At 64.2% G+C, this 10,549-nt stretch overlaps 1 protein-coding gene across 1 annotated transcript; it reads right to left on the bottom strand.

The window, feature by feature from the left end:
* Positions 1-1,506: 1,506 nt before the first annotated feature.
* EMIHUDRAFT_428226 (peptidase M16) lies at positions 1,507-9,948 on the bottom strand (the record flags this gene model as incomplete). Its single annotated transcript, XM_005761219.1, has 20 exons — positions 1,507-1,898; positions 2,191-2,555; positions 2,674-2,713; positions 3,008-3,081; positions 3,316-3,904; positions 4,328-4,438; positions 5,106-5,321; positions 5,387-5,449; positions 5,525-5,621; positions 5,762-5,856; positions 6,068-6,142; positions 6,271-6,321; positions 6,390-6,501; positions 6,819-7,009; positions 7,330-7,399; positions 7,676-7,736; positions 8,461-8,497; positions 8,572-8,642; positions 8,728-8,731; positions 9,289-9,948. 20 exons carry the CDS (start codon positions 9,946-9,948, stop codon positions 1,749-1,751), a joined length of 3,132 nt encoding a protein of 1,043 aa, XP_005761276.1. The 3' UTR covers positions 1,507-1,748.
* Positions 9,949-10,549: the final 601 nt, after the last annotated feature.

The raw sequence follows: 10,549 nt of genomic DNA, 5'->3' as shown, positions 1-10,549 counted from the left end.
TTTCGTCGTAAAATTCTACGAGTCTGTTCTTTTTTGTGCGAGGGAGCTTGCTTGTAAAATTCTTTTTTCAACATCACACCGGCGGGCTGCGACGGGCACCCCAGATGCTGCGCCCGCTCAGAGTCCTGGTCGCCAAGGCCAACCGCCATTTGAAGGTCTGGTCTACCCCCTTACGCTATTCGCGGACGCAGTGGCTCGAGTTTGGCATTCTGCTGAGCGAGCGGCTGATACGGCAGAGAGTGCAGGCGCGTGAGCTGACGCCTTGCCGCGGCGGGCCAGTAGCGCGCATGCAACGCAATCTCCAATCCGCTACGCACGACGCACTCTTTCCGCCTCTGGCGCGAGTAGCCCGCCCGGGCCGCGACCTTCTCTGTACACGCACCCGCTCCTGCATGGCCAGGCCACGTGCCCCACCGGCTTACAGGCGAGGGCGGCGCGCGAGGCCGAGGGCCTGAGCCTAGCGCAGCAGCGGCAGCGCGCCTTCTCGTATCGGTGGCGGCGGAGGCGCCTGACGCCGCGGATGCTTAAACGGCGAGGCGGCGGCAGAGCGCCACATCTGTCGCTGATGCTCGTGCGCTGGCTGACGATCCTGGCGTGGTGGAGGGCGTGAGGGCCGCTCGGGGTTCTGCATGGAGCTGCCGCTTCCGGCATGGACGGGTGGGAGAGGTATAGAAGAGAGAGGTTGCTGCAAGGGTCAGGCAGACGCAGGGAAAGGGGAATAGCCCACACGCTAGGGACCCCTTAGGGAGCACGTGTCCTGCCCGCGGCGAAGGTCACGGTGGCGTGTCGGCGTACCGATCAAAGGCGGCGTCGAAGGTCTGTGGCGGGGCGCATGGGACGCGTGGAGGTGGAGGCAAACGGTCCGCGCGGCGGCGACGGCTTGACCTTGAGAGAGTCTCTCTCAAGGTCGCGACGCCCGACGGAGGTGTGCGCGCGACTTAAACGTCTTAGTAAGATTTTTTCACACTTCGCTGATTGGGCCGATCGTTTTGATCTCTCGGTCAGTGGGCGCCCGCCCGCCGCCTCTGAGGGGGCTGGGCCCCCTAGTCTGAAAACAAAAACAAACTCGAAAACAGCCAAAATCAGCCTGCGAGAGAGGCACTGCGCCTTCTGCGCGCCGCTGAGGCCTCATGTGGGGATGTGTGCCGACACAAATACTGATCTAAAACCTGGAAATCCTTGTTCAAAGCCGACCCTAAGCGCCATCCTTCCTGCTCCCACCTGATGCTGCTTCCCCGCGCCGCCTCCTTGGCCCCCTTGGGTGTATTTTCTACTCCCAGTGGGGGGCCTGGGCCCCCGGCCCCCCTCTTGTTTTCTGTTTTCTGTTTTTCAAAACGCCCGCCCGCCCGCCACCCCGAGGCGGCTCGGCCCCCCACTGACCGAGAGATTAAAAACGCTCGGCCTTGCTCCCGCCTCCCGGGTGTGGCCGTGCCCCCGTCGATTTGTACGTTTTCGCTTTTGACACCGTGGGCATGCGTTTCTCTGTTTGTGTGTGAGCCTATCACGTATTCGTCGTATCTATTTTTTTCACACAAGCGGTTGTCGGGCTCAAAAGCTGCGTGTGGGCGTGTAACTCATGCAGCTTTTGAGCCCGCCTCTCTACACCCAGACAGACCGAGAGCCCTCGGCATCAAAGTGCACTGAAGCCGCGCCAGGGTGCAGGGAGCGCAGCTCGGGCTCTGTAGGACCGCCCGCCGCCCTCGCCCGCGCACATCACCGCTGTTGACTGGTCTCGCGCGGGGCGAGTGTCAGACGATCTTCTTGACAGGCAGCGGCGTCTCGCGCTTCGCGTTGGCCGCCGCCAGCGCCTCCTCAGAGCCAAACACCGACACGCTCAGCTTGGCCTTGCGCAGCCGCTCTGCAAACGCGCGGAAGGCCTCGGGCGAGCATCCGAGCACCTGGTGAGGTGAGGTAGGGCAAGGTCAAGTAAGGTCAACTTCTCCACACACACACACACACACACACGCGCGCACGCGCGCGCGAGGTGGTGGGGCAAGGGGGGAGGGTTGCCCTCGCGACTCCACGTCTAGAGACAGGAGCCCGGCGGCATTAACAGTGCAAAGCCCGGTGCACGTGCGTGAGCGGTGCGAGTGCGAGTGTGGGGCGCCTGGTCGCGGACCTCGTTAATTAACTCGTCAATTAAGGCGAATGAGGGCGAATTAAGGCGAATTTAAGGCGAACTAAGGGCACCTGGTCGCGGAACTCCTGCCGCATCGCTGTGGTGACGCCGGTGAGGTGCCAGTTGAGCGCGCGCTGCCCCTTTTGGTCGGGCGTGAGCGGCTTGTCGAGGTCACCGACCATGCCGACAATCGCCTGCTCGAGTGCCTCTGCGGAGATGTCCGACTCGCTGAGTGCGTCGGCGGCGGCGGCGTAGATGTCAAGCGTGGCCTGCAAGTTTGGGTCGCGGTACGAAGAGAATGCAAAGCCGCCCGACGTCGGATTGAGCGCGCAACCGCCGCCGTATGCGCCGCCCGCCACACGGACATTGTCCCACAAGTAGCCGAGCGACAGCGCGCGCGAAGCGACCGACGCGGCGCCAAAATCGGCAATCTCGCCTGGCTCGAAGAGGCGGCGCTTCACTCGCCTTAATTCGCCTTAATTAAGGCGATCTTACCTGGCTCGAAGAGGCGGCCCTTAATCAGCCTTAATTAGCCTTAATTAAGGCGATCTCGCCTGGCTCGAAGAGGCGGCAGCCGGCGGCGACGTAGTTCACCTGCGCGTTGCACTTGGTATGTGAACCCCCAGGGGGGGGGGAGGGGGGAGGGGGGGGGGCGAGGGACGCCAGCGCATGTGGCTAGATATAGATATCATGGCGGGGCCCCCTGGAGGCCCGGAAGTCTTGAGGTGGAGTCGGCGGTGGTGCCCGGGGGTCTTGAGGTGGAGTCGGCGGTGGTGCCCGGGGGTCTTGAGGTGGAGTCGGCGGTGGTGCCCGGGGGTCTTGAGGTGGAGTCGGCGGTGGTGCCGCGCGCGGCGCGGGCTCCGCTGTCGGGGGCGTTCAAGCAGTCACCTGCGAGACGATGGCGTAGGCCTCGTCCTCGCGCGGCGCCAGCGGCAGCCTCGACCACTTGGATGCGTCCTCGCCTGTCCGATGCAGAGGAGGGGCTGGGGTGTTTGGGGTGGCGCCGGCGGCGCCGGTGGCGACGGCGGCAGCAGCGGTGGTGGCGGCGAGGGCGGCGCCAGTAACGGGGGCGGAGGAAGCGGAGGGGTGTGGGGCGGGACGGGTGGCAATGGAGGCAGAGACGGTTCATTCCGCAGCGCGTCAACACTTCGAGAATGAAAAAGGGGTCGAACCCCCCCTCTCGGGCGCGTCCTCACCGTGCGCGTCCGCGGCTGGTGCGGCGGGCATGCGGCCGACAAAAGCGTCCAGCTGCGGCTTGGCGCCGTCGATGGCGTCGGGGTCGGAGGTGAGGTTGATCATGAGGCCGTCGCGCGCGTTGATGGTCCCGCGGAGCCGCTCCAGCCGCGCGAGGAGGGACGGCCAGTCGTCCTGCGCCGTGGTTAGCATCTCCTTGATCGCCTCGTAGTAGCTGACGCCGCTCGTCAGCTCGGTGGCGTACCCGACCGCAGTGTTGCGCGAGGAGAGCCGCATGCCGGCGAAGGAGTTGCCGCTCGACAGGAAGGCAGCCTCCAGCCGCGACTTTGACTCTTTGAGCAGCTCGACCGCCTTCGGCTGCGCATCGAGGTTGGCGTCCGTTAGCATCGAATGCACCAGCTCGAGCATGTCCGGCAGCCGGTCGCGCACGGCCTTGCCCCGGACCACAAGCTTGTGCACCACGCCGTCCGGCGCACCGACGGCCCCACTGTCGCCGACGGGCTGCTCCAGCTTGGTGCCAACGTCGATGCCTCCAGTGCGCGCTCCGATCCGCCGCTGCAGTGCGGTGGCATCCAGCTCCGAAGTGCCCGCCTGGCCGGTTCGCAAGTCGGACGGGTGTCGGTTCCCACACGGGCAAGGCACACAAGCGCATCCGGACTCCGCAGCGGGGATCTAGCCCCCCCCCCCCTCCCCCCCCCCCTCCCCCTCCCCCATCCCCCCCTCTCGCGATCGCATCGGCCTCTGCCGAATCTCGCCGTGCTCTCGGCGCGACGCGTGGAGCGGGATTGGCGGCGGGCGGCGGTGGAGGAGGGGGGCGGGGAGGGCGGCGGCGGCGACGGTGGTGGAGGGCTCGGTGGCGGCGGCGGGGGCGGCCGCGGGCTCGTGGGTCGTCAGTCATGAGGCGGTGGGGGATGGGTCGCGGCGGGAGAGGAAGGGCTGGGTGCGGGGTGGCGCTGCGGGCGCCGCCTGCGTGAGCAGCGCGGCGTAGAGCGAGAGCAGCGGCAGCTCCGAGACGGGCAGCCGCTGCAGGTCGAGCAGCACGTCGGCGTACACCACGCCGGCGCAAGGCAGCGGGTGGGTGAGCAGCGGCACGCCGCCCGAGAGCGCCGACACGTCGGTGGGCACCTCCTTGACCTGAGGACGAGTAGGTAGGTAGGTAGGTAGGTAGGTAGGTAGGTGGCACTCGCCCCTCTCTGTATGTGTGGGTTCGTGTGTGCGGGGGCCCTCCTTGTCTCTGCCCAGACAGTGTGAGGTGACACCTACCTACCTACCTACTACCCCTCCTCCCTCCTCCCTCCTTGTCTCTGCCCAGACAGTGTGAGGTGACACCTACCTACCTACCTACCTGTTCCGCTTCTAGTGTGTGCGGGGGCCCTCCTTGTCTCTGCCTAGACAGTGTGTGAGGTGACACCTGCCTACCTACCTGCCTACCCCTCCTCCCTCCTCCCTCCTTGTCTCTGCCTAGACAGTGTGTGAGGTGAGCACCTACCTACTACCTAGTGATGCCCCCTGAGGACGAGTGTGAGCGGTGAATTAAGTAGTGAACCAGTGGATGAATTCGTGAAGTACCTGAGGACGAGTGGGAGTGGTGGTGAGAGCGGTGAGGATGACGATGAGCTGCGAGGATGAGGAGGTATGAAGGAGGGCGGATGGTGCGGAGGAGCATATGCTACGGGTCCCAAGTATGGGTTCGGGACGTATTCACACCAGTGTGTGATGGTAGGGCACCCCACCAATGTGATTTCTTTTTCCAGGGGAGGGGGGGGGTGCGTGTGGAATCAGATGCGGTGACTCTGCTGAGGCACGCCTTGGCCTCGAGGTCGGCCAAGCCCACCCGCGGGATGGTGGCGAGGTCCTCGGCGCTGTCCTCCGCGAGCTGCGCGCGCTTCAGGTCGGCGGTAGAGCGGATCACATCGGCCAGCTCCTCCTCGCCCATCGCCGCCTTGGCCGCCTCCAGCCGGGACCGCTCCTTGGCCGCCCACTCCTCGGCCAGCGACGCGTCCGGCACCTGCTCACAGCCGGAGGCGTGAGGAGACGCTGTGCACGCTCCTCGGCCAGCGACGCGTCCGGCACCATCTCGATGGTCGCGAGGTGGCCGTTGTCGACGAGCAGTGAAGCGAGCAGCGGCTCGAATACCTGTTGTTCAGCCCGCTGGCGGTGTGAACAGCCACCACTCGTTCACCAGTAGCTACTCACGCACGGCTCGAGCACCTTCTCGCCGCTGGCCAACTTCGTCTTGAGCTCGGCCAGCGGCGCCTCGAAGCGCAGCGCGTCGGCGACGTTCGCGCCCTCATCGTCGCGGTAGATCCTAATTCGTCATTAATGAACGGTTCAGACGCTGTGAATTCACGTTCGCGCCCTCATCGTCGCGGTAGATCCTAATTCGTCATTAATGAACGGTTCAGACGCTGTGAATTCACGTTGGCGCCCTCGTCGTCGCGGTAGATCCAGCGCGGCAGCATCGAGAGCATGAAGGCGAGCCCCTTGGGGAAGCCGCCCGTGTTCATCTCGCGCAGCTGGAACTCGAGCGTGTTGACGGCCGCCTAGAAAAAAGAAAGACGCTCGGCCACATGTCTCTCTCTCGCCGGGCGCGCGAGCGGCTTGACGGTCGCCTGGAGAGACAACAGAAGTGCGCTCGGACACATGTCTCTCTCTCTCTAGCCGGACGCGCGAGCGGCTTGACGGCGGCCTGTAGAAAAAGAAATACGCTCGGCCACATGTCTCTCTCTAGCCGGGCGCGCGGAGCGGCTTGACGGTCGCCTCGACCGCGTCCGCCTCGAAGCCGTCCTTGGCGGCGGCGGCGAGCGTCTCGAGGGCGAGCGCCTCTACCTTTGGATTCGGGTACCGTGGGGAGGTAGGGGACTTGGTCCGGGTACCGTGGGGGCAAGGGATTCACGCGCGGGCGATGGCGCGGCGGTGTTGGGCTATGAGATGGTGCGGCAGTGTTGGGCGTAGACCTTTGGCACGTCTTCCTTGGCGACCCCCTTGAGGCCGACGGAGAAGGTCGCCTAGGGTAAGGTAAGGGAGGGTAGGGTAAGGGAGGGTAGGGTAAGGTACGGCAGATCTCCACACACACAAGAGGCGGGGAAAGGCGCGAAGCTAGTCCCTCGTTACTCCGACGACAGGAGCCGGCACGGCATTGGAAGTGCAAGGCCCGGTGCGCGTGTGTCCGCAGTGTGTGTGTGCGCCTGCTTGAGCTCGTCCGAGAGGCTAAATAATTGAGGCTAATTAAGGCTAATTAAGGCTAATTAAGGCTAATTAATGCGCCTGCTTGAGCTCGTCCGAGACGCCGCCGCCGACCACCGCCGCACCAAGCCCGCTCTCGGCCATCGCCTAATCCAGCCTCAACCCTTCGTCATGATTCCATCATGGGCCGAGCCCGCTCCTCTCGGCCCTCGCCTTGTACAGCGTGGCGGTGCGTGTGCCCATCAGCAGCTCATCGAGCACCGTCAGCGCGAGCTCGTCGACCTGTTCACAGCTGGAGGTGTGAAGAGACGCCGTTCACAGCGCGAGCGCCGTCAGCGCGAGCGCGTCGACCGGCGACAGCGGCTTCTCGTTGAGCAGCCAGTTGAGCATGACCATGTGCGACGGCGCCCCCGGCGCCGCCTCGTCGGCCGAGGCGGGGAAACGCTCGACCACGCGGCGCGGCGTGGCGAACTTCGCCTGCGTCTCGATACGCGACGCTGCGGGCGTGGCCTAGCTCAAAAAAGAAATACCCGTGGGGATGGGCCATCCTCCATCCCTCCTCCGCGACGCTGCGGGCGTGGCCTAGCTCATGGACCGAGTACCCGTGGGGAAATGCCATCCTCCACCCCCCTCCTCCGCGACGCTGCGGCGGGCGTGGCCGGCGCGGTGAAGGGAGCGAGGTACGAGTCGAGCAGGTCGAGCCGCGCCTCGAGCGGATCGTCGCCTAATGAAGTGAATTCCGACTCAATTCAGAGTGGATTCGGTCGCGCCGCGCCTCGAGCGGATCGTCGCCTAATGGAGAGTTCATTCACACTTCATTAAGAGTGAACTCGGTCGCGCCGCGCCTCGAGCGGGTCGTCGCCGTAGAAGAAGATGCGCGAGTTGGAGGGGTGGTAGTACCTGTTCACAGCTGGAGGTGTGAAGAGACGCCGTTCACAGAAGATGCGCGAGTTGGAGGGGTGGTAGTACCTGTTCACAGCTGGAGGTGTGAAGAGACGCTGTTCACAGAAGATGCGCGAGTTGGAGGGGTGGTTGTACCTTTTCACAGCTGGAGGTGTGAAGAGACGCCGTTCACAGAAGATGCGCGAGTTGGAGGGGTGGTAGTACCTGTTCACAGCTGGAGGTGTGAAGAGACGTTGTTCACAGAAGATGCGCGAGTTGGAGGGGTGGTGTTACGCGTCGTGGAAGCGCTTGAACTGGTCGAAGGTCAGCTCGACGATCGCGTCGGGGTCGCCTCCTGCGGTGGATAAGGTCAGGTAAGGTCAGGTAAGGTCAGGGAAACTTCTCCACACACACGAGGTGGTGGGGCAAGGGCCAGGCTAGTCCCTCGCGTCTCCACGTCTAACGACAGGAGCCCCACGGCATTCAAAGTGCAAGGCCCGGTGCGCGTGGGTGAGCGGTGTGTGTCGTGCGGTGTGAAGACACTAGAGGGCCGTCCTCGCATTCGCCGTCCTGGGACGCAGCGCTGACGTCTGACTGCCGTCGCTGCCTCTCCCTTCTCGACTGTCTGTGCTTATGCGCGTCTTGGGTCCGGGGTTGTGTTTTTGCGTGAAGGCGCCGACATGAGGGGGGGGAGGCGCCAGCATGGGGGCGGGAAGGCGCGAGCATGAGGGGGGGAAGAGCGGGGAAGGCGCATTCAGAGCAGTGAGGGCGGGGGAAGGTCCTCTCGAGCACGAGAGGTGCGTCCTCTTCACACTAGTACGTGGTCCGCCCCGGGTCTGGGAAGTGCCTAGGAGATGTCTAGGAAGTGTCTAGGAACTGTCTAGTAAGTGTCTAGGAACTGTCTAGTACGTGCCTCCCGCGTGTTCGTAGCCTGGCTTCTGTGCCCCGTTTGTGCCGCGTCCCGTGCGCCCGAGATAAGGGGAGATATGGGGAGATATGGGGAGATATGGGGAGATATGGGGAGATATGGGGAGATATGGGGAGATATGGGGAGATCTTCCGCTTCTAGGGTCCGCCGCCGGAGTCCTTGGCGTACGTGTTGTCGGGGAAGGTCGCCTGCAGGAAGTGTCTAGGAAGTGTGACGGAAGTGTCTCGGAGTCCGTGGCGTACGTGTTGTCGGGGGAGGTGGCCTGCTGCGCGGCGCGGTAGAGCAGCGAGTCTGGCGACGAGTAGACGCCCTTCATCTCGTTGAAGACCACGCCTGATGAAGAGTTAACTAAGAGTTAATTAAGAGTTAATTAGACGCCCTTCATCTCGTTGAAGACCACGCCTGTGTACGCGAGGACATATCTCCCCATATCTCCCCACATCTCCCCACATCTCCCCATATCTCCCCATATCTGAGGACAACGCCTGTGTACGCGAGGACGTATCTCCCCATATCTCCCCATATCTCCCCACATCTCCGCATATCTCCCGCGGAAGACGGCGCCTTTGTACGTGAGCGGCTCCTCGGCCCATATCTCCCCATATCTCCCCATATCTCCCCATATCTCCCCATATCTCCCGCGGAAGACGGCGCCTTTGTACGTGAGCGGCTCCTCGGCCCATATCTCCCCATATCTCCCCACATCTCCCCATATCTCCCGCGGAAGACGGCGCCTTTGTACGTGAGCGGCTCCTCGGCCCATATCTCCCCATATCTCCCCATATCTCCCCACATCTCCCGCGGAAGACGGCGCCTTTGTACGTGAGCGGCTCCTCGGCCCATATCTCCCCATATCTCCCCACATCTCCCCATATCTCCCGCGGAAGACGGCGCCTTTGTACGTGAGCGGCTCCTCGGCCCATATCTCCCCACATCTCCCCACATCTCCCCACATCTCCCCATATCTCCCGCGGAAGACGGCGCCTTTGTACGTGAGCGGCTCCTCGGCCGCGTCGAGCTCGTAGTGCCACCCCTCCTGCGCAAAGACGGTGGGGTCGCGCTTGGCGCGCGGCGAGAGCACCGCGTCGAGGTAGACGTTGACCAGGTTGTAAAAGTCCTTTGTGTTGCACGAGGCGACCGGGTAGCACGTGCGGTCGGGGTAGGTGAACGCGTTGAGGAAGGTCTGGAGCGATCCCTTGAGGAGCTCGGTGAAGGGCTCCTTGGAGGTGTACTTTGCGCTGCCGCAGAGGACAGAGTGCTCGAGGATGTGCGGCACCCCCGTCGAGTCCTCCACCGGCGTGCGGAACGCGATGCCAAACACCTTGTTCTCGTCGTCCGCCTGTGCCGAGATGACCTCGGCGCCCGACTGGCGGTGGCGGTAGGTGGCGACCTTGATGGTGTACTCATCCACCATCTCGACGCGGACCAGCTCGAACGCTGGGTGCGTCGCCGGCGCCCGCTCGACCACCTCTGGCAGCGGCGGCTTGGAGATCGCGACCGAAGCGTGCACGCTGCTGGCGCGCCGCGAGATGGCGGCCGGCGCGGAGGCGGAGAAGGCGTGCGGCCGCGAGACGAGGCCGCCCGACGCGCCGGCGATCGCGCCCGCGGCGATGGCCAGCGAGCGAAGGCCGTGGCGCATGGGCGGACGACGCGATGCGCTTTGGCTCCCTTCGCAGAAGCGGCGTGAACCAAGAAGAATTTAAACAAGACAACTCTCTCTCACAGCAGACAGGCTCGACACAGGTGCGAACTGGCGCGTGCTAGTACTATCACCGGCACACCACCGGAGTCGCCTAAGCGACTCCGTTAAGAACGGCAATGCACTTAGCTCCGTGCACAATGCCGCTGTCCCCGCACGCTAGCTCGTTCACCGTCTGCCACGCCACGGCGGTGTGGAGAACGACAGACAAGCGCTGCATCTGCAGCCCGTGCCAGTTCTTGGTGGTCCATGTGACCTCATCGAGGTGCTGAGCGTGCGAAAGTTTGTTACTCAGCTGGTCCGCCGCCTGCCGAAGAATTCTGCGGACGCCGTCCCCGAAGCCGCCGAACGTCTCGAAGTCGAGCAAACGCAGGTCGCAATTCTTCTCCCGCGCGAACCGGTAGTCGCCCTTCTCGTAGCGGGCCGTCACAGGTGCCCCCGCCTCCGCCTCCCCCTCACTCTCCCCCTCCTCCTCTTCCGCCGCCGCCGCCTCCGCCTCTGCATCCTAGTTCCCGAGGTCGTCGGTTGTGACCCCTTCGTC

This window comes from Emiliania huxleyi, assembly GCF_000372725.1.
Source record: "Emiliania huxleyi CCMP1516 unplaced genomic scaffold EMIHUscaffold_72, whole genome shotgun sequence".
Lineage (NCBI taxonomy): Eukaryota > Haptophyta > Isochrysidales > Noelaerhabdaceae > Emiliania > Emiliania huxleyi.
This window is presented reverse-complemented; position numbering and strand designations above follow the sequence as displayed.